The sequence below is a fragment of the Schistocerca nitens genome, chromosome 3, assembly GCF_023898315.1.
Source record: "Schistocerca nitens isolate TAMUIC-IGC-003100 chromosome 3, iqSchNite1.1, whole genome shotgun sequence".
NCBI classification, from domain to species: Eukaryota; Metazoa; Arthropoda; class Insecta; order Orthoptera; family Acrididae; genus Schistocerca; species Schistocerca nitens.
Genome location: NC_064616.1, coordinates 226,792,981 through 226,816,508, shown reverse-complemented (window position 1 = coordinate 226,816,508; position 23,528 = coordinate 226,792,981). Strand labels below are relative to the sequence as shown.

The 23,528-nt window shown below is 49.7% G+C and overlaps 1 protein-coding gene across 1 annotated transcript in view; it reads left to right on the top strand.

Moving 5' to 3' along the window:
* Positions 1-15,540, top strand: part of LOC126249157 (uncharacterized) — a 39,084-nt gene extending 23,544 nt beyond the window's left edge. The window contains exons 2-3 of the mRNA XM_049950813.1: positions 8,002-10,919; positions 15,465-15,540. Of these exons, the coding sequence (XP_049806770.1) occupies positions 8,002-10,919; positions 15,465-15,540 (2,994 nt within the window). The remainder of the gene's footprint in view (positions 1-8,001; positions 10,920-15,464) is intronic.
* Positions 15,541-23,528: the final 7,988 nt, after the last annotated feature.

Sequence of the window (23,528 nt, the reverse complement as noted above, 5' to 3'; positions counted from 1 at the left end):
GTCAAACTGTGGGTAACTCGACATCCAATGGCTTAATGCAGTGAGGCAAAGAAAAAAAGGCAGAGCATAATTATTCCACAACAGAGAAAGAAATCCTAGCTGTTATTTATGGTGTTGCTTTTGATGTTGTTTATACAGAGAAATGTTTAAAATTGTTATAGATCACTCTTCCCGTAAGTGGCTGTTGGAATTAAAACACCCTTCCGGTAGGGTGACACGGTGAGCATTGAAGGTGAGTGGTGTGGTGCGGTGCGTAAACTTTGGAAGAACACAAAAGCAGACACACTAAGCAGGAAGTTAGAGCTCTGTAAGCACTGCGTAGAAGCCTGTTACAGAGTGGCAGAAGGCATAAGCATCAGGCGTAGACTGTCGGGCATTCAGGTCACAGCCAGTGAGACGCACAACGTGTTGCTATGCGGAAGTGGGAAATGCGGACCTTACTTCATGGCTCCCACATCGTTTACAAACTAAGTATTATCACAAGCACTTTACCATTTGTTGGATGGCCGTGGTGGATGTACGACAGATAGGTGCATAGCTGAGAAGTTTTGGTGGAGAACCAGGAAACAAAATCTTTAACAGTATGTGAAAGACTGTACGCCATGTGCTCAAAGAGCAGATCCTAACTAGGTGTGTATTCCATTGCGAAGACTGCGAGAAGCATCGAAACTTTTTGAAATGCTCCGTTTGTGTGAAATGTTCTCATTTCCGAATATGGATAACAGTCAGCTGTACAATGAAATGACATTTGTGCAAGACGTTGACTCGAGCCCATATTTCCCGCTTGTCGGGGGCGGTCGCCTTACCATTTTTTTTTTCCTCCGCAGCTTTTAGGTATGAAGTTTATGACAGCTGTTCTAGCTGACCGTTGAATAATTCAATAAGTTTTCTTTTTCTGTATTACAGAGACCAGCCAGTACTGAAAGTCGCTTGACGATATGCTGTTCCTACGCGCATGAATACACGAAGCAATAGTGAACAAAGGGGCTGCAGTATCGTATTCCTGGATGGTGTTTTGTACTGAGACAGTCTAATAACATCGAAAATTTTAAGCAGTTGCACATTTAAATGTGTAAAAGAGCTATAAGATGATTGTCTTCATACCAAAACTTCCATATATCTGAGGAAAGAGTATACTCTTTAGGCTCAGTATGCTACACCGATTGGAAGTTCCATTCTGACAGCCTTTACAGAGCCTTGTGCTTTTTGGTACCTGAGAACTGTTCAAAGTGTTACCAATGGTCACAAGATTTTGCGCTCTTAGACTATACATTACAAAGGGTGCACGTCGTAGTGAAGTAACAGTGTTATGGGAAGATTGGCTAGTGGGCGTCACATAACCCACGGAAACGGCTCTTTCGACAGCACGCTAACTTCACTGATAGGAACATCAGCATTGTCGTGCATTTAAGTGATGTGATTGTGTACAGTTCTGCAAAGTTAAAGTACTAATTTTTAAAACCAGTGGTTTTATAGTTAATGTCGAATCCAGTCGTTTACAAACCCAAGTTATTTAAATGAGAATTTTCATTTTTTCCGATTCAGAATTTTATAAACGAATTATTTAATAATTTGTGGATAAAATTTCTTGAATGACATGCGTTGTAGCTGTAAGGGCGAAGTGTAACAACAAATTCTCAATTCATCTTGTCATGTCGTGGATAAAACATCTGACAACTACCGCCACATTGCTGGCAATATACACCTTAACAGAGTTTGATGACTAATGGAAATAGCCGGAAGATTTGGGTTAATCTGGGACGTTGAGCGAAATAGCAGTGAGTGACTGCTATACACCTGCTTTTTCTCTATCGCCCAGTCGTAATGGAGTAACTAACATCTTTTATTGTCTGTGTGAAATGACAAATTTTAACGTGGACCAGAATAAATTCACACTAAACAGCTTAAAATTCGAGACATTTTACTGTTCTAAAAACTTCGTGTTACTATAATAAAATACATTGCAGGCACTGAAATACATTTTAGGTTAATTTAATGACGAAAATAATTTTAAAATATACTAAACGAAAATATATCACATTGAATTTTTTTAAAACATTAGTTGTACATATTTTAGTTAGCCTCAAACTATAAAACAGAACAAATTTTATCATAAAATTTCACTGTTAGACAATATTCACCACTAAACTTGCCGTTTCAACAGTACTAGAAGCAGTCTGGACCTCAGTTCACTAACACATGTAAGAATCCAATATTCGGAACTTTAAACATCTTTCCATCTTATTAGGTTAGTACAGTAGTTCCACATTGGTCCAAGAGGTACGCGTTGCATAGCGTTGGTAGCTGGCCCCGGTGGTTGGAACACGTTCCATCACAGGGCGATGATTTCCCCGTTTGAAGGAGAAGCGGCATTACCTGCAGCTGCTCGGCCTGTGGTGTTTCTGTCGCTGCAAGAAAGGAGTGGATTAGTGGCGACGTAAGTGTGCGTCCAGCAGGATAATCATTTGCGTAATATTACTACATTACGACATTAAAATCAGATAGTTCTTTCAAAATATTGGCTGCTAAGGGTGGCTGTTCTCACTGCCTTTCCCAGTCGCACTCAGCCACACAGACATTTAAATTTAAATAAGCATTTCAATCTGCACTAGCACCACGAAATAATACACGCAAAAAATTATCTTATTTGTGGATGATCGCTTTAGTGATTGGCAATTGCGACTGCAGACATACCTGAAAGTGTTTATGTACATTTATCACAAGTTTCGCTGTCATCTTGACCAGAACAAATGAGTTGACATCTTATCGCAGTTGTGTAGAGGGTGCCTAGGCAAACAGTCATACAGCACACTTTCCTATGAAGCGGAGACACTTCAAATATGCCTACAACAGCCATCTAAGCTATAGCACATGCGCCACCAGCAAGATTTTGAGTATCCTCACGCGCCCTTACCACACTGGCTTCGTCGGCTATTTTATCATTATGTGAATCTTTTCATGATGGTAGTGAAAGAAGAAACTTTTGTATACATTATGTAAAAACGAAATAAATTTTCGGTTCGCTTTTAGCTTAACCCTTATAAGCAGAGGGTCTTAGAAGGCCAGAGATATAAGAATTGTTAATGTTATGGTATAAAAATCCATGGAATTCTGAGGTAATATTTACGCACGAGTCATTTTTACCTTTTGTAAGTGCAAGAAGTTGCGTTTAGTATTTAAGAACTATTTTAGGGAGAAAAAGTAAATTTCGAATGGTAAAGAACGACTAAGGCGATGTAGTAAGGGGAGAGTATATTCAAAAACCGCGCTGTGCTTTCTACGCTGTAGCTTAGGTGGCTTTCGTGGCCTATTTGAGAGTTTCCAGGCTTCGCGCCAGTTTGTGCCTCTACTGCACCTACAACACTGTGCTACATTATAGTTACTGTGTACCCCACTGTGGTCTACTAATACCCACGTGGAAGATTGCGAACGTTATTCTACACATTTGCAAATCGTGGAAAAGGCTGTTCACGGACATCAACGATGTTAAGTTTTGAGAAATGCTCTAACATGAAAATTTCATGTACACCTGTGCTTCTCCCTCTTGAAAAATGAAATATTAGATGTCTTTTCGTAGTAGTCGTGTGAGGGAAACACTATAAACCCCATACATGCTGGACGGTACACAAGCCCTCATCTTTAGAACGCCGAGCGAAATGGATCTGGAGTGCGCTCTTTCCGAATCCCGAAAGCGGTGTTCTAATGCGCTCGGCTATCCGGATGGGCCTGAGGAAACTAGCATTTAAACTATAATACGCCTGAAATTTTCAGTAACAGGACGTTTCTGGTTATATCTGTAGATTTTGCTATCTACGCAGCGAACAATTTAACTTTTGAACTGCGTTTGTTTGCTGTCTACTTAGAGAGGCGGCCGTGTCTTTCTCGCGCAACACCTGCATTCTCGCCAGCAGGGAACACGAGGTCTTCAGGAGCCGCCAGTTTACTTCCCTGTCACCCGATTCTTCGCGATTTTTCTGTCTAACATAAAATTTTTTGCCAGAAAATTGTTCAGAGGCAACAGACAATCCCTCTACTGTCAGCTTACAGCAGCAGCAGTAGTAGTAGTAGTAGTAGTAGTAGTAGTAGAAGATGCCGAGTCAGTGTAAGGGAGTGCTAGCGCACTTAGCTATGCTAACATGTGAGACAACTGAGGATGCTCAGATACTATTTACACTTTATGTGAATTAAGTTGCGGTATTTTGCACTAACATAGTTTCAAATCTTCAAATGTGTGTGAAATCTTATGGGACTTAACTCCTAAGGGCATCAGTGCCTAAGCTTGCACACTACTTAAATTATCCTAGGGACACACACACACCCCCATGCCCGAGGGAGGACTAACCTCCGCCGGGACCAGCCGCAAAGTCCATGACTGCAGCGCCTGAGACCGCTCGGCTAATCCCGCGCGGCATCGTCAGTTTCCTTCCTGCTGCTTTAATAACTGTACTAATCCATGTAGTGTCCAAATTGGCCACGTTTCAATTCAGGTTGGATGGAAGGATACAGGAAACGGGAGAAATTGTTACGTCAGTAAATCTCCAGAGTTGACAGTTTAATGCCGTGTTGAGCTTCAGCCGCTGGAGAATTCTAAGCTGAGCGGAAAAGAGACTGCGTCTTTTACCTAATTTACCGTCCTCGCAAACAACTTCAACAGCTACGACACAAATCAGTTAACAGGAAAATCAACATTCTTTATTAAATACAACGAAATCAAAGATGCCAAAGATGGAAAGATGGAAAGAAGAAACTTACCGCTGAAAGGAACTTTACGACACAAAAAATTGGGCTCAAATCGATGCCGAGGGCAAATGGCATGGTCCTAGGGGAAACAACCACACAAAATAGTTTAAGGAAGAGCTAAACACAAAAATAACATTTGCTGTGAATCACGGATGGAGTGTATGATGTGTCCAATGATTAGACAGCTCGTACTAGCTTAACCCGTGGAAGTACATGCGAAACAAGGAATCTGAAGAAAATATTCAAGGGGGTTTTGCACCTGTCCCCGAGAGAAAATCCATATTAAGCACGTAAGGGGGAGTACCCTCTCGTTCATAAGCTTTTGTAGAAAAATTTGGAAGTCCTCTCCCCCTGTAAAGATCAACGATTACTTTGGTGAGCCAACAATGTAGATACAGTGACTCAGGCCACAACACGAAGTTGTGCAATTCCGAGCAGCGATGATGTTTGTGTGTTTAAAAGGTATGAAGTACTGGATCATCAGTCGCTCCTTATGAGAAAAATACACAGAAATGTGAAAGTAAAAAATGACTTGGCTGCTCCTACCATGTAAGCAATTTAAAAGGGCGTGACAACGATCTATCAAGATAAATAGAAGAAAACCGAACCCAAGCAGCATCTTGCACAAGAGGGTCTAAGCACGCAACAAAGTTAAGGGGGAATAAAGTAACATGCAGTCGCACTGGGTGTACCCGCCAGAGGGAGGCCGCCCCCTCCTTCCCCAAAAGTGGCCCTAACACTGCAAGTTTAGTAGTAGTAGTAGTAGTAGTAGTAGTAGTAGTAGAGGATAGTGTTGAATCCACTCTCCTTCAGGTAATATCACACTGGTAGTGGCTGTCTTGGCATCCGCAAGTACCTGAGGAAATGAGGTGGGCAGATTGAGAGCGTGCCCCAAATCGGCCAGCAGGAGGCACTCAAGAACCTGCTCAATAGTCAGTAGGCTACCACAGCTGCAGAGGCGGCTCTTCCCGACGCAGAAGGAATACGTGGGTGAGTTGCATGTGGCCCATGTATAGTCGGCACAACACAATGGCATCTTTCCGAGAGGCCTGGAAAGATGCATGCCACGCCTTAGTTTATCTTTATTCGCTCTCAAATTATTGTGTGTCCTAGAAGCCTGTCATTCCAATTCCCTGGGCCTCAAAATATTGCGTTGAATTTACAGTCTTAAGTCTGTTCAGTATTCCGACAATAGGTTCATCTCCTGTAGTCGCGTCTTTAGCTATCTGGTCAGCATGTTCATTTCCTGGAATTCCTACGTGGCTCAGTATCCAGATGCAGGTAATTGTCTTTCAAGAGCTGTAGAGGTCAACCAGTAGATACTGGATGTTGGCGACCAAGATTTTTGGGATAGCACAGGACTACGCATTTTAAGGAACTCACTACAGATCAAGAAGTTAGCCTTGGCCTGGGATTTGACATACTGCAAAGCCTGAGATATGGCAATCAACTCTGCAGTGTATACACTGCAAGCACTTTGCACATAGAGCTTCTTGTGGCCCCTTGCATGTGCAAAAGCGTAACCGACCCTGTCGTTTACTTTCGATCTGTCTATGTAGATGCATATCGAATCAATCATCGTGGAGGATCAATAGGAATAGGTGTCTGAGAATGGTAGGATCAGCATCCCTCTTGGTGCCACATAAGAGATCCAGTCGTATCACAGGACAGTGTACAGACCACAGGTGTCTAGAGGGAGCTCTGGGAACATTAATGGAGCCTGCTGTAGGTCGTTCAGTAGTATATCGAGTCAGAACCCAGCTGGTCTACCCAGTTTTGGGCGGTGCACAAACTGGTCTGAACAGTTGGGGTCGTGGAACATAGTTGAACAACATGGGTGAGTAGGCATCTGACAGATTGTGACTGCATAACTTAACAGAAGCTGCTGTCTTCAACCTGTGGCAGTGGGACACTGGCTTCGCCAGGAGGCTGTCAACAGAGCCCGTATAGAAGGCTCGATTGCCAGTCGCATGCCAGTGTGATGAACAGGGTTTAGCAAGCTCAGTACAGACAGTGCCGCCCACCCATAGGCAACACATCCGTGGAGTACGAAAGTGGGATAAAATCAGCACTTCGTAAAATCTCTTAAGAGCTTCGGTGTTCGCAGCCCAAGAGGAGTGACTACGAAAATGGAGACCATTCAGCTTTTCAGCTTCTTAACGTAAGTTGGCTTGAGCTGCCAGATATGCAGCAGCCAAGTGAGCTTGTTAACAAGACATAAGAACTGAAAAGTTTCAACGACTTCAAGTAACAGGTCACGAAGATAAACTTCCAAGTGCAGGTGCACAGTCCATAGTCGACAGAAACACTTAACTCGTGATTTTGCAGGAGAAAATTCATAGGTGAGTCAGGTTTTTTTTTGTTGGGGTTTAAGGGCGCTCAACTACCGAGGTCATTAGCGCCCAGTCACAATTGTTAGAGCACATAGAATCTAGTAAAACTCAAGGTGAGGGGGGGGGGGGGGGGCACCAGAATGTCCTTACAAAGATGCAGATAAAATAAGTGAAAGCGTTAGATGTCTTTGGACAAGCCAGTCAAAATTATAAATCTAAGAACACGAGAGCTGCTCGAGCGTCATCAGCTAAAATATCCGGTAAAGTAGATGGCAAGGGCAGGACAACACGAGATTGACTAAAGCGGGGACACGACAATAAAACATGGCGCACTGTTAATGCTTGACCACAAGGGCACTACAGGGCTGGGTCACCGGAGAGCAGGTAGCGGTGGCTAAACCGGCAATGCCCAATCCGCAACCTGGTCAGAAGGACCTCTTCTCGCCGAGATGATCGGGAGGAGTTTGTTCAAGCAGTTGGGAGCGGTTTTACTGCCCGGAGCTTGTTACCTTGAAGAGATGACCAAGTATCCCACCACAAAGACAAGCCTCTTACAAACCACCCCACGAACGTCAGATGACGGGACAAAATGGGAGGCTGGCCGAGGCAGGAGAAATGCAGCCTTGGCTGCAGCATCAGCAGCCTCATTCCCAGGCACTCCTACATGGCCGGGAACCCACAGCAAGCTGATAGGAGAGCCACCCTCAGCGAAAGAATGGAGGGACTGCTGGATCCGTTGCCCAAGGGATGGACCAGTTATGGAGCTCCAAGGCACTGAAGAGCACTGAGGGAATCAATCAGAATCAGAATACGATGAATGGCGGTGAGCATACTGAACGGCCTGATGGAGAGCAAAAAGCTCGGCCGTAAAGCTGGAACATTGGTCGAGGTGACGGCCCCGACGACAAAGGCACAGCCGACGACAAAGGCACAGCCGACGACAAAGGCACAGCCGACGACAAAGGCACAGCCGACGACAAAGGCACAGCCGACGACAAAGGCACAGCCGACGACAAAGGCACAGCCGACGACAAAGGCACAGCCGACGACAAAGGCACAGCCGACGACAAAGGCACAGCCGACGACAAAGGCACAGCCGACGACAAAGGCACAGCCGACGACAAAGGCACAGCCGACGACAAAGGCACAGCCGACGACAAAGGCACAGCCGACGACAAAGGCACAGCCGACGACAAAGGCACAGCCGACGACAAAGGCACAGCCGACGACAAAGGCACAGCCGACGACAAAGGCACAGCCGACGACAAAGGCACAGCCGACGACAAAGGCACAGCCGACGACAAAGGCACAGCCGACGACAAAGGCACAGCCGACGACAAAGGCACAGCCGACGACAAAGGCACAGCCGACGACAAAGGCACAGCCGACGACAAAGGCACAGCCGACGACAAAGGCACAGCCGACGACAAAGGCACAGCCGACGACAAAGGCACAGCCGACGACAAAGGCACAGCCGACGACAAAGGCACAGCCGACGACAAAGGCACAGCCGACGACAAAGGCACAGCCGACGACAAAGGCACAGCCGACGACAAAGGCACAGCCGACGACAAAGGCACAGCCGACGACAAAGGCACAGCCGACGACAAAGGCACAGCCGACGACAAAGGCACAGCCGACGACAAAGGCACAGCCGACGACAAAGGCACAGCCGACGACAAAGGCACAGCCGACGACAAAGGCACAGCCGACGACAAAGGCACAGCCGACGACAAAGGCACAGCCGACGACAAAGGCACAGCCGACGACAAAGGCACAGCCGACGACAAAGGCACAGCCGACGACAAAGGCACAGCCGACGACAAAGGCACAGCCGACGACAAAGGCACAGCCGACGACAAAGGCACAGCCGACGACAAAGGCACAGCCGACGACAAAGGCACAGCCGACGACAAAGGCACAGCCGACGACAAAGGCACAGCCGACGACAAAGGCACAGCCGACGACAAAGGCACAGCCGACGACAAAGGCACAGCCGACGACAAAGGCACAGCCGACGACAAAGGCACAGCCGACGACAAAGGCACAGCCGACGACAAAGGCACAGCCGACGACAAAGGCACAGCCGACGACAAAGGCACAGCCGACGACAAAGGCACAGCCGACGACAAAGGCACAGCCGACGACAAAGGCACAGCCGACGACAAAGGCACAGCCGACGACAAAGGCACAGCCGACGACAAAGGCACAGCCGACGACAAAGGCACAGCCGACGACAAAGGCACAGCCGACGACAAAGGCACAGCCGACGACAAAGGCACAGCCGACGACAAAGGCACAGCCGACGACAAAGGCACAGCCGACGACAAAGGCACAGCCGACGACAAAGGCACAGCCGACGACAAAGGCACAGCCGACGACAAAGGCACAGCCGACGACAAAGGCACAGCCGACGACAAAGGCACAGCCGACGACAAAGGCACAGCCGACGACAAAGGCACAGCCGACGACAAAGGCACAGCCGACGACAAAGGCACAGCCGACGACAAAGGCACAGCCGACGACAAAGGCACAGCCGACGACAAAGGCACAGCCGACGACAAAGGCACAGCCGACGACAAAGGCACAGCCGACGACAAAGGCACAGCCGACGACAAAGGCACAGCCGACGACAAAGGCACAGCCGACGACAAAGGCACAGCCGACGACAAAGGCACAGCCGACGACAAAGGCACAGCCGACGACAAAGGCACAGCCGACGACAAAGGCACAGCCGACGACAAAGGCACAGCCGACGACAAAGGCACAGCCGACGACAAAGGCACAGCCGACGACAAAGGCACAGCCGACGACAAAGGCACAGCCGACGACAAAGGCACAGCCGACGACAAAGGCACAGCCGACGACAAAGGCACAGCCGACGACAAAGGCACAGCCGACGACAAAGGCACAGCCGACGACAAAGGCACAGCCGACGACAAAGGCACAGCCGACGACAAAGGCACAGCCGACGACAAAGGCACAGCCGACGACAAAGGCACAGCCGACGACAAAGGCACAGCCGACGACAAAGGCACAGCCGACGACAAAGGCACAGCCGACGACAAAGGCACAGCCGACGACAAAGGCACAGCCGACGACAAAGGCACAGCCGACGACAAAGGCACAGCCGACGACAAAGGCACAGCCGACGACAAAGGCACAGCCGACGACAAAGGCACAGCCGACGACAAAGGCACAGCCGACGACAAAGGCACAGCCGACGACAAAGGCACAGCCGACGACAAAGGCACAGCCGACGACAAAGGCACAGCCGACGACAAAGGCACAGCCGACGACAAAGGCACAGCCGACGACAAAGGCACAGCCGACGACAAAGGCACAGCCGACGACAAAGGCACAGCCGACGACAAAGGCACAGCCGACGACAAAGGCACAGCCGACGACAAAGGCACAGCCGACGACAAAGGCACAGCCGACGACAAAGGCACAGCCGACGACAAAGGCACAGCCGACGACAAAGGCACAGCCGACGACAAAGGCACAGCCGACGACAAAGGCACAGCCGACGACAAAGGCACAGCCGACGACAAAGGCACAGCCGACGACAAAGGCACAGCCGACGACAAAGGCACAGCCGACGACAAAGGCACAGCCGACGACAAAGGCACAGCCGACGACAAAGGCACAGCCGACGACAAAGGCACAGCCGACGACAAAGGCACAGCCGACGACAAAGGCACAGCCGACGACAAAGGCACAGCCGACGACAAAGGCACAGCCGACGACAAAGGCACAGCCGACGACAAAGGCACAGCCGACGACAAAGGCACAGCCGACGACAAAGGCACAGCCGACGACAAAGGCACAGCCGACGACAGCCTCGTTCCACCAGGGGACGGAAACGCGACGTGAAGAAGAGGTAGTATGAGGAATGGAACGTTCAGCAGCATTGACGATAACAGCCGTGAGGTATTCGACCTGTCACAACTGAGAAAATCGTAGTCCGGAAAGGTCGCCAGTCAGCTTTCGGTATGTTCCAGCTCGAAGGACGTGGGGATGGGGTGTGGTGCAGGAGACGAACGACACAGGGGAAGTGGTCGCTCGAAAGGTGTCAGAAAGGACATACTACTTGAACCGATGGGCAAGAGTGGTAGAACAGATCGAAAGGTCCAAGTGGGAGTAGGTATGAGGAGAGTCCGAGAGGAAAGTCGGGGCGCCAGTATCGAGGCAGACAAGATTGAGATGGTTGAAGACATCCGCCAAGAGTGAGCCTGACAGGATGCAGGAGAGCCCCAAAGGGGATGATGGGCATTGAAGTCGCCAAACAAAAACGGCGGGGGAAGCTGAACAATCAGGTGCATCATGTCAGCCCAACTAACTGCGGATGACGATGGAGTGTAGACGGTACAAACTGAAAAAGTAAAGGCAGAAAGAGTAATACGGACAGCTATTGCTTGGAGTGGGGTGGTCAATGGGATGGAATGGTAATAGACATCGTCCCGAACGAGCAACATGACCCCACCATGAGCTGGAATACCGTCCACAGGGGTGAGGTCATACCGCTCCGAGGTATAGTGGGTAAAGGCAGTACGGTCAGTTGGGCGCAACTTGGTTTCCTGGAGACCAAGGACGAGCGGACAGTGCAGGAGGTGAGTCAGTGTCCAGTCATGGACTGTCCAGAGGCCCCTGACATTGGCACTGAGTGGTGCACGGTGATGCACAAGCATAGTAAAGGCAAAGACCATCCATGTACATTGATGGAGACACTAGGGTTCACCACTCATGATGGCGAACAGTTACACTCAGAACCTATCCCTGATTAATGCCAGTTTCCTCTACATATTGATTGCTGCCAGTCTAACACACCTGAACCTGAGAGAGATAGGAAATTCTGCATAAAAAAGTTGCTTGTGCCGTTGAAGCACCCAGCAGTCTTTCCTGGTAACTTACTATCTTCAGACCACCGTGGCACTGGCGGTCGTCGCTGTGAGCTGGAGAAGTATTATCTCGTTCATGCTGCAGCATGAGTAATAACATCAGTAACGTCCTGTACCAATTTTTCGATATCCATCACAGGACTGGCTGCAAAAATGGATATAGAGGAAGAAGACTGCCAGTCAGATTTGTGAAGCTATCAACATGGAGCGTGTTCCCAATGTGAGTGGAGAGGGAGACAACGATAAGGTAATGATTGCTGTCACAAAGATCGTTATGGACGCGCCACTGAAGCAGAGTAAGATACTCTGGCTGTCAACTGCGAGGTAAATAGTGGGAAGCGTTCCATGGGCCACACTGAAGTGGGCTGCAGCTCCAGTGTTGATGTTTCGCTTGCGGGGCACTCAACTGCATGGTCACCAGAACCTGTACAAAGTCTCAATTTTTACACAGTCCAATATTAACTCAATCCTGTCTAGCCACTTTCACGAATGATTATGAAATGATAACACAAACAGTCCCAAGACAGAGAAAACCCCAGCCCAGCCAGGAATCGAACCCGGGACCCTGTGATCTAGAGGCAGCCATGCTAGCCGTTAGACCACAAGCTGTGGGCAGCTCCAGTGTTGAGTAGGCAGATGTCCAATTCTGGAAGGAGGTGATCTAGTACTCTGCCTCTGTGACAGTGTCGCCACCCCTCACCAGACTCAAGATTGACATGATTGGTGCAGTATGTTTTGTAGTTTTTTCAGAGCAGGGAGGTGTGTTGCCATAAACAATGTTTCTTTAAGTACTATGCCTATTACAGAGTAAGTAGCCATTAAATAATTGAGTTCAGTCGAATACTGATGGTAGCTGTTATCATTCCATTGAAGGAGTGTTTGTGTGAGGTCAGAGTGGCGAACGGAAAAAATGGGTGTGATTACTTTGCTACCAAGTCGTAATCCAACTGAATGCCTGATCCGTCATCTGTGTGCAAAGGCTGTACTGCTGCAGGGAGGGCGGAGGAGTGGAACATCTGAAGCCTCACTAATTTACCTTACTACATATCTTTCAGACTTCGATTTCTGGGAAGATTTCCACAGTTTATCTTCCAGGAGCGAAGAGTACCGTACTTTTCTTAAGACCACAGCTTCTGGCTGCTGGTCGTTGTCTTTAGAGGAGGGTAACCTTAAGGTGTCTTCATTCCTGCCGCCAGAGGGTGACTAGGCATCTCTGGCCGCACCACCCGTCTTGGAACCACCGGTGCTATAGCTGTAGGGGACGAGGGAGCTGAAATTCCCTCGCCAAACTTTGAGGCAGGCCCTGGAATACGACCCGGGCACAGAGGTGGTGTGTGAGACATTGTCATTGTGTGAGGTGTGGACTGTGGCGGAATTCGCATAATTAGAAACGATATTAGTTGGATGACGTCTCAAAATTTTTTCCTTGCATCTTGATAAGACAGTCAAGCGTTTTATTGCCTTTAATTTTAATCCCCTCTAACTCTGAGCATTGCAGTGAACGAGGACGGTGGAGTTCTGGATAGTGCACACATTTAGGTGGTTGGTCGTCTATATGCCTGACATAGCTTCATTAGAACAGGGGGAGGAGCTTTGTCAGAACGTTTAGCACAGAGTATCTCATCACAGGAGAAAAATGAGGCCTGACATCACACCTATAAAACATGACAACCTTCTCAGGCAAAATGTTGCCGTCGAATGCTAGTATAAAAAAATCCAGAGTCCAATCTATTATCCTTGTGTCCGTTCTGGATGCAATGAACAAAATGGACTCCACGGCATGTCAGGTTAGTACGCAGCTCATCAGTTTCTAGCTTCGGGGCCTTACGTTTATTGAGCTTGTTATGGGGAGGAATGGTGACGGGTATATCTAGCGTGACAGACTTAAAGTACCCATGATTGACTTGCGAGGCTTTCATCAGGGAAGATCCATTTCCCATATTTTCTATTGCTGCTATATCCCCAACCTCATCAGTATTTTCAACGAGGAACTAACTGCGATGTCAGGGGCTACCACCGAGAGGGTACATGAAAACCATCTCAGCAGACTGACTACCGCGATGGGTTTCATGTTCAGAGGTTCAAATGGTTCAAATGGCTCTGAGCACTATGGGACTCAACTGCTGAGGTCATTAGTCCCCTAGAACTTAGAACTAGTTAAACCTAACTAACCTAAGGACATCACAAACATCCATGCCCGAGGCAGGATTCGAACCTGCGACCGTAGCGGTCTTGCGGTTCCAGACTGCAGCGCCTTTAACCGCACGGCCACTTCGGCCGGCCTGTTCAGAGGTAGATCCACTTTACTGGTAGGTGTAAAACGAGAACTTTAATGCACCCCAGTAAGGCGTCCTTCCCCAAACGGCCGGCACTTCAATAAATCTTTGAAGTGGAGGTCAAACCTAAAACAGGGACCAAAATTTAAAAGCAAAAAAAGATGTGGGGGGGGGGGGGGGCGGGGGAAAGCACTCAAAAAGCTGAAATAGCGAAATCCTTCAGAAGTCGAAAGAATAGTAGAAACACGAAAAACCGTGAGCAAATATCTTATTAGTCACGTCTTGCGAAGGCAACGAAGGGCCGTGGGTCTATTATAGCTCTCGACATCGCAAGAGGGGGTGTCATCTTGGAAGACAGCATCACCATTGGGAAACATTGTATCATGAGATGGACCTGATCAGCAAAAATCGTCCCATTTTATCTTTGGCTGTAGTGCGACCTCGCTGAGTAATAATGGGGCTCATGGAGCACAACAGTACAGCTCCCTTTATCATTAAAACCGTCACTTCTCAAACTCTGCTAGAAGTTGGGAAAAAGAGTGAAACACCCGATCAAATATTCTTCCATTTGCTCCCTGAACCACGTTCTCCTGTCAAGGACATTTACATCACTAATGTGTTTTTAATTCCAGCTCTCACTGCAGTTCACAGCTAATCGAGCTCCATTGTTTTGATGCTGACGGGATTCGCGAGTCCGACATTAAGTTCTGCAGTGTATTTTTCAGGTGTCGTCCCCGTATTTTGTAGTCACATGTTTTTCAATGACCGTCCCTTAACGATCACTCAACACACCTTCGTCCACGTGGTGACTTAACGGATGTTTCTCCCGTTTTTCCTGTATGTGGAATGCATCTTCGATATGGTGCTTCTCAACACTAAATGTTTGAGCTACCTTTGTTACGGAAGAATCCACAATACGAGCATCAGCAATTCACTCCCGTTCGGATCCACTTTTCTCCAACAAAATTTACTCAACTGCACAGAACAATGCGATGTATTGAGAACTCTGCACGAGTGCCGCTCCTGGTCAAATACAACAGCACAATGGCAGACTTGGCTAGCATTGGCTTTTACGTTCGAGTATGCATTCGTCACGGTGTTTCCGTATTTTGTTGTCCAACGCATGTAGCATTACATTTTAGTGCTGTAAATCGTGCTTTGCTAAAATCGCTGAACTTGCATGACTGGATGCACAATTTGAATATTTCTTACAGCATCCTTGTTCCATACCCCTTCACCAACGTGACATACATTAACTCTCCAAGCAGAAAATCTGATATCAAATACTAGCGTGTAATCCCTGTGTGGCTATGTATGTGGCCACGTAGGACGGGAAGTTCCCACGTTTTATATTAATCCACGTGACAGCACTATATCGCCTATTAATAGGGGTCATTTTCTTATAGTGGTGCGACAATACATGCTGAAAGAGCAATTTTTCTAGCAATATTAGTCTCCAGTACACACATCACCGACGGTGCCGGTACAATTCACATCCTGCCACTCACATCTACCTCCGCCTTATCACTGAGTGTGATTTCGAGGTCTTAAGGTCAGAGTGACGGCAGGTTTCCTTTTACATCGCGCGCGCGATCTAAATTCGATGCTAATAAGCAAGAATGCTCATACAATAGTTTGCTTGTGGTGAGGGCAAACCAAATGGGTGAAATATTTTCAGTAATTTTTTTTTTTGTGGGGTTTAAGGGCGCTCAACTACTGAGGTCATTAGCGCCCAGTCACTGTTGTTAGAGCACATGGAATCTAGTAAAACTCAAGGGGAGGGGGGACACCAGAAAGACCTGACAAAGATGCAGACAAAATAAGTAAAAAGTTAGATGTCTTTGGACAAGCCAGTCAAAGTTATAAAACGCAGAACACGAGCAGCTGCTCGAGCATCATCAGCTAAAATATCCGGTAAAGTAGATGGCAGGGACAGGACAACACGAAATTGACTAAAACGGGGACACGACAATAAAACATGGCGCACTGTTAATGCCTGACCACAAGGGCACTGCGGGGCTGGGTCACCGGAGAGCAGCTAGCGGTGGCTAAACCGGCAATGCCCAATCCGCAACCTGGTCAGAAGGACCTCCTCTCGCCGAGATGGTCGGGAGGAGGTTGTCCAAGCAGTTGGGAGCGGTTTTACTGCCCGGAGCTTGTTTCCATGGAGGGATGACCAAGCATCCCACCACAACGACACAAGCCTCTTACATACATCCCCACGAACGTCAGATGACGGGACACAATGGGAGGCTGGCCGAGGCAGGAGGACTGCAGCCTTGGCTGCAGCATCCGCAGCCTCACTCCCAGGCACTCCTACATGTCCGGGAACACACAGAAAGCTGACAGGAGAACCATTATCAGCGAAAGAATGGAGGGACTGCTGGATCCGTTGCACCAAGGGATGGACAGGATGGGGAGCTCCAAGGCTCTGAAGAGCACTGAGGGAATCAGAGCAGAGTACATACGATAAATGGCGGCGGGCATACTGAACGGCCTGATGGAGAGCAAAAAGCTCGGCCGTAAAGCTCGAACATTGGTCGAGGAGCCGGTATTTAAACGTGGCGGCCCCAACGACAAAGGCACAGCTGACACCATCGTCAGTTTTGGAGCCATCGGTGTAAATAAAGGTGTGACTGTCAAGTCGAGCACGAAGTTCGACAAACCGTGAGCAATTCACTGCAGCCGGAGTACCCTCCTTCGGGAGCGAGCTGAGGTCGAGATAAATATGAACCGGAGCCTGGAGCCAGGGTGGTGTCGGGCTCTCACCCTCTCTGAAGGTGGTAGGGAGGGCAAAATCCTATTAAAGCAGGCGACGGAAGCGGACCCCAGGGGGCAGCAGGGCAGACACATACAACCCGTACTGATGGTCGAGAGAATCGGCGAAGAAGGACTGATAAGAGGGGTGGTCGGGCATTGACAACAGCCGGCAGGCATACCGACACAGCAGTACGTCGCGCCGGTGGGTCAATGGTAATTCGGCAGCTTCAGCATAAAGACTCGACAGGACTAGTGTAGAAGGCTCCGGTCGCAAGACGTATCCCCCGATGGTGGATGGAGTTGAGCCGGCGTAAGAGGGATGGCCGAGTAGACGAAGCTCCCATAATCCAGCTTCGATCGGACTATGGACCGATACAAGGGAAGCAGGACAGTGCGATCCGCTCCCCAAGATGAACCGCTAATAACTCTGAGGACATTAAGGGAACGTGTACAACAGGCCGCCAAATAAGAGACCTGTGGAGACCAACACAGTTTCCTGTCCAACGTGAGCCCTAGAAACTTAGTTGTTTCCACGAATGGGAGAACAACGGGACCGATATTTAAGGATGGCGGAAGGAACGCTTTATATCGCCAAAAGTTGATACAAACCGTCTTCTCTTCGGAGAACCGGAAGCCATTTGCCACGCTCCATGAGTAGAGGCTGTCTAGACAACGCTGAAGGCAGCGCTCCAGGAGGCATGTTCTCTGGGCACTGCGGTAGATCGCGAAGTCATCGACAAAGAGAGAGCCTGAGACATTAGGTGGAATACAATCCATAACTGGATTGATCGCGATGGCAAAAAGGGCTACGCTCAAGACAGAGCCCCGAGGCACTCCGTTCTCCTGGAGGAAGACGTCAGACAATACGGAACCCACACGTACCCTAAACTTTCGATCCGTTAAAAAGGAATCAATAAAAAGGGGCAGGCGACCGCGTAGGCCCCACCTGTGCATAGTGCGGACGATACCTCATCTTCAACATGTATCATAAGCCTTCTCCAAATCGAAGAACACTGCTACCGTTTGGCGCCTTCGCAAAAAGTTGTTCATGATTAATGTCGACAAGGTCACAAGGTGGTCAACAGCGAAGCGGCGGCGACGAAAGCCGCATTGGACATTGGAAAGTAGCCGTCGAGATTCAAGAATCCAGACTAACCGAGCATAGTAAAGGGGGCATTGTAAGTTTCCAGATTCAGCGAGTGGAAGGAAGGTCGCCGAGCCTCTTCTGCCTCTTTCCTGGGAAGGAAGGCAGGGTGGTAATGTGCGGTCTTGAAACCTCCGCGAAAAAGCGGCCAAAGGCGTTGGAGACAGCCACAGGATCAACAAGGGCCTCATGACCTGAGGTCAGGCCATGTACCAAGGAGTGGGCCTTAATGCCCGACAGCCGGCGCAGGCCACCCCCAAACGACGGAAGAGGGAGTAAAACTGTTAAAGGAGCTGGTGAAAGAGGCCCATCAAGTTTTGCTGTCTTTGATGACTCTACGGCATTGCGCTCGGAATCGTTTCTATTCAATACAATTCGCCAACGTAGGATGGCGGCGAAAGGTGCGTAAAGCACGTCGTCGAGCACAGATAGCGTCCCTATAAGCCTCGTTCCACCAGGGGACGGAAACGCGACGTGAAGAAGAGGTAGTATGAGGAATGGAACGTTCGGCAGCATTGACGATAACAGCCGTGAGGTATTCGACCTGTCACAACTGAGAAAATCGTAGTCCTGAAAGGTCGCGAGTCAGCTTTCGGTATGTTCCAGCTCGAAGGACGTGGGGATGGGGTGTGGTGCAGGAGACTAACGACACAGGGGAAGTGGTCGCTCGAAAGGTGTCAGAAAGAACATACCGCTCGAACCGACGGGCAAGAGTGGTAGAACAGACCGAAAGGTCCAAGTGGGAGTAGGTATGAGGAGAGTCCGAGAGGAAAGTCGGGGCGCCGGTATTGAGGCAGACAAGATTGAAATGGTTGAAGATATCCACCAAGAGTGAGCCTCTGACAGGATGCAGGAGAGCCCCAAAGGGGATGATGGGCATTGAAGTCGCCAAACAATAAAAACGGCGGGGGAAGCTGAACGATCAGGTGCATCATGTCAGCCCGACTAACAGCAGATGACGATGGAGTGTAGATGGTACAAACTGAAAAGTAAAAGCAGAAAGAGTAATACGGACAGCTATTGCTTGGACTGGGGTGGTCAATGGGATGGGATGGGATGGTAATAGACATCGCTCCGAACGATCAACATGACCCCACCATGAGCTGGGATACCGTCCACACGGGTGAGGTCATACCGCTCCGAGGTATAGTGGGTAAAGGCAATATGGTGAGTTGGGCGCAACTTGGTTTCCTTTTTTTTTTTTTGTGGTTTTCGGGCGCACAACTTCAATGGTCATTAGCGCCCTGACTACTCTAAGAATGCACCGCGAGGCACAAGTTGACAACAACAACTAAAAGGGAAAACACAATAAAAGACAGACTGACAGGCATAGGATTAAAAAACATCATCAAATGTCCTTAGCGAGGTTTGTCAAATTGATAAAATGAAGAACACGAGCAGCTGCTCGTGGGTCATCCGCTAAAATGGCATCTAAAGTAGTAGGCAGGTTAAGATCGAGGCGCAGTGTTTTAAGATCGGGACAGGACATTAAAATGTGACTAACCGTCAGCAAGTGCCCACATGGGCAGAACGGCGCCGGCGCAGCCGTCAGCAGATGGCGATGGCTGAACCGGCAGTGTCCAATGCTTAACCTTGCTAAAACGACCTCCTCCCGCCGAGAAGGGCGTGAGGAGGACGTCCAAGCCACGGGAAGAGGTTTTAAGGCCCGAAGCTTGTTGTCGGTAAGTGCAGCCCAATCGGCATGCCACAGCGACACAACGCGCCGACAAATGACCCTGCTAAAATCGGACGAAGGGACACAACAAGAAGCTGTCCGAGGCTGGAGGACCGCAGCCTTGGCCGCGGCATCTGCAGCTTCGTTCCCAGGGATACCGACATGGCCAGGAACCCACATAAAGCTAACCGGCGTACCGACGTCCACCAGCTGCTGAAGAGAGCGTTGGATCCGGTGTACGAAAGGGTGAACCGGGTACGGATCACTGAGGCTCTGGATGGCGCTCAGGTAATCTGAGCAGATGACATAAGCAGAATGTCGGTGGCGGCAGATGTACAGAACAGCCTGGTAGAGGGCAAAGAGCTCAGCTGTGAAGACCGAACAATGGCCATGGAGCCGGTATTGGAAACTTTGTGCCCCGACAATAAAGGAACACCCGACCCCGTCATTGGTCTTAGAGCCATCTGTATAAATGAAAGTCATGTTGTTGAACTTCGAACGAAGTTCCAAAAAACGGGAGTGGTAGACCGAACCGGGGGTGACCTCTTTTGGGAGCGAGCTGAGGTCGAGGTGAACGCGGACCTGAGCCTGGAGCCAAGGTGGCGTGCGGCTCTCGCCCACTCGAAAGGTTGCAGGGAGTGAAAAATGAAGGTGTTGAAGGAGGCGACGAAAGCGAACTCCAGGGGGTAGCAAGGCAGAGACATACAACCCGTATTGAAAGTCAAGAGAGTCGTCAAAAAAGGAACGATAAGAAGGATGGTCGGGCATTGACAGTAGCCGACAGGCATACCGACAAAGCAGTATATCGCGCCGGTAGGTGAGTGGCAATTCGCCAGCGTCAGCATGAAGACTCTCTACGGGACTGGTATAAAATGCTCCGATCGCAAGTCGTAAACCCCGATGTTGTATGGAGTTGAGGCGGCGTAAGATGGATGGCCGTGCAGAGGAGTATACGAAGCTCCCATAATCCAGCTTGGAGCGGACGATCTACCGATATAGACGAAGTAGGACGGTTCGATCCGCTCCCCACGACATACCACTGAGAACACGGAGGACATTTAAAGAACGGGTACAACGGGCGGCCAAATATGACACATGTGGAGACCAGCTAAGTTTCCTGTCAAAGGTAAGGCCTAAAAATTGGATTGTCTCCACGAGTGGGAGAGCAACGGGACCGAGTCGTAAGGACGGTGGGAGAAACTCTTTGTAGCGCCAGAAGTTAATACAGACCGTCTTCTCGGCAGAAAAACGGAAGCCATTGGCGACACTCCAAGAGTAAAGACGGTCAAGAGAACGCTGAAGACAGCGCTCCAGGACACGTGGACACTGCGCGCTGCAATAGATGGTAAAATCGTCCACGAAAAGGGAGCCTGATACATCAGCTGGGAGGCAATCCATTATTGGATTGATCGCGATGGCGAAGAGAGCGACGCTCAAAACTGAGCCCTGTGGCACCCCATTCTCCTGGCGAAAGGTGTCGGACAGGACAGAACCCACACGCACCCGAAACTGTCTATCCATTAAAAAGGAACGAATAAAAAGAGGGAGGCGACCGCGAAAGCCCCACGTATGCATGGTGCGGAGAATGCCCGCCCTCCAACAGGTGTCGTAAGCCTTCTCCAAATCAAAGAACACAGCCGCGGTCGGGCGCTTCCGCAAGAAGTTATTCATGATGAAGGTCGACAAGGTAACCAGATGGTCGACAGCAGAGCGGCGCCTTCGAAATCCACATTGTACATTGGTAAGTAGGCGTCGAGACTCGAGCAGCCAAACCAATCGAGAGTTAACCATTCGCTCCATCACTTTACAGACACAGCTGGTAAGCGAGATAGGTCGATAACTGGAAGGCAAGTGCTTGTCCTTCCCCGGCTTAGGAATCGGGACAACAATAGACTCGCGCCAGCATGCGGGAACATGTCCCTCAATCCAGATGCGATTGTAAGTACGAAGAAGAAAACCTTTACCCGCAGGAGAAAGGTTCTTCAGCATCTGGATATGAATAGAATCAGGCCCTGGAGCGGAGGACCGTGATCGGCCAAGTGCGTTTTCCAGTTCCCGCATGGTGAATGGGGCATTATAACCTTCACGATTCGAGGAGCGGAAGTTAGGTGGCCTCGCCTCCTCTGCCTGTTTGCGGGGGAGGAAGGCAGGGTGGTAATGAGCGGAGCTCGAAACCTCGGCGAAAAAGCGGCCGAAGGCATTGGAGACAGCCTCAGGGGCCACAAGGACTTCATTCGCGACCTTCAAGCCAGAAACTGGGGAGTGGACCTTAGTGCCAGATAGCCGGCGCAGGCTACCCCAGACAACAGAAGGAGTAGAACTGTTGAAGGTGCTGGTGAAAGCAGCCCAGCTGGCTTTCTTGCTTTCTTTAATAATACGACGACACTGAGCACGTAATCGTTTATAATTAATGCAATTCGCCACTGTAGGGTGGCGTTTAAAGGTGCGTAAAGCACGTCGACGAGCACGTAAAGCGTCCCTACATGCTGCGGTCCACCAGGGGACCGGTACGCGACGTGGAGAAGAAGTAGGGTGAGGGATGGAATATTCAGCAGCAGCGAGAATGACTTCCGTGAGGTGTGCGACCTGACGATCGCAGCTTGTGAAGGTTTGATCCTGAAAGGTCGCCCTGGAAGAGAAGAGCCCCCAGTCTGCCTTGGAGATGGTCCAACGAGAGGAGCACGGAGAGGGAGTATGCTGCAGGAGATGGATAACTCACGGGAAGTGGTCGCTCGAATATGCATCAGCAAGTGCATACCACTCAAACCGGCGTGCAAGTTGGGGAGTACATATAGAGAGGTCTAAATGGGAATAGGTATGAGATGTGTCCGAAAGAAAAGTAGGGGCGCCAGTATTGAGGCAGACAAGATTGAGCTGGTTGAAAAGGTCTGCTAACAAGGAGCCCCTCGGGCAGGATGCTGGAGAGCCCCAAAGAGGATGGAGGGCATTGAAGTCTCCAGTTAACAAAAATGGTGCAGGTAGCTGAGTAATAAGTTGCGTCATGTCTGCCCTGGTAACGGCAGATGACGATGGAGCGTAAACGGTACAAAAGGAAAACGTGAAAGTGGGGAGAGTAATGCGGATGGCTACTGCCTGCAGGCCGGTGTGCAACGTGATGGGATCGTAGTAAATATCATCCCGGACCAGCAACATAACCCCTCCATGAGCTGGGATACCTACCACAGGGGGTAGGTCAAAACGCACAGAGGTGTAGTGTGCCAAGGCAATTTGATCACATGGGCGTAGCTTCGTTTCCTGGAGGGCTACGACGAGCGGACGATGCGAGCGGAGCAGCAACTTCAAGTCCTCTCGGTTGGAGCGAATGCTGCGAATATTCCAGTTAATAAGTGCCATCGTAAGAAAAGGAAGATGAGAGAAGGGGTCACCTCGAAGGCCGCTTAGGGCCTGGCTTCGAGCGAGCACTGCCGCCGCTAGCAGGAGGCAGACAGTCATCGTCCATGGGGTCTATAGGGTCATCGGCCATCTCAGGAGGATGGCCGGGAGGGGGAGCTTCCTCCGCCGGTGAACGGCCAGATGTTCGGCTACCAGCGGTGCGGCCAGGCGAAACGGATGACGGCCTGGGGCGGCAACCGCTGGGTGGCGCAGGAGAAGAAAGGCGCCGCGGCGGAGAAGGAGAACTGTGCTTCCTATGCGCCTTTTTAGAAGGACGTTTGGTGGAAGTACCGGTCGAAGGCTGGG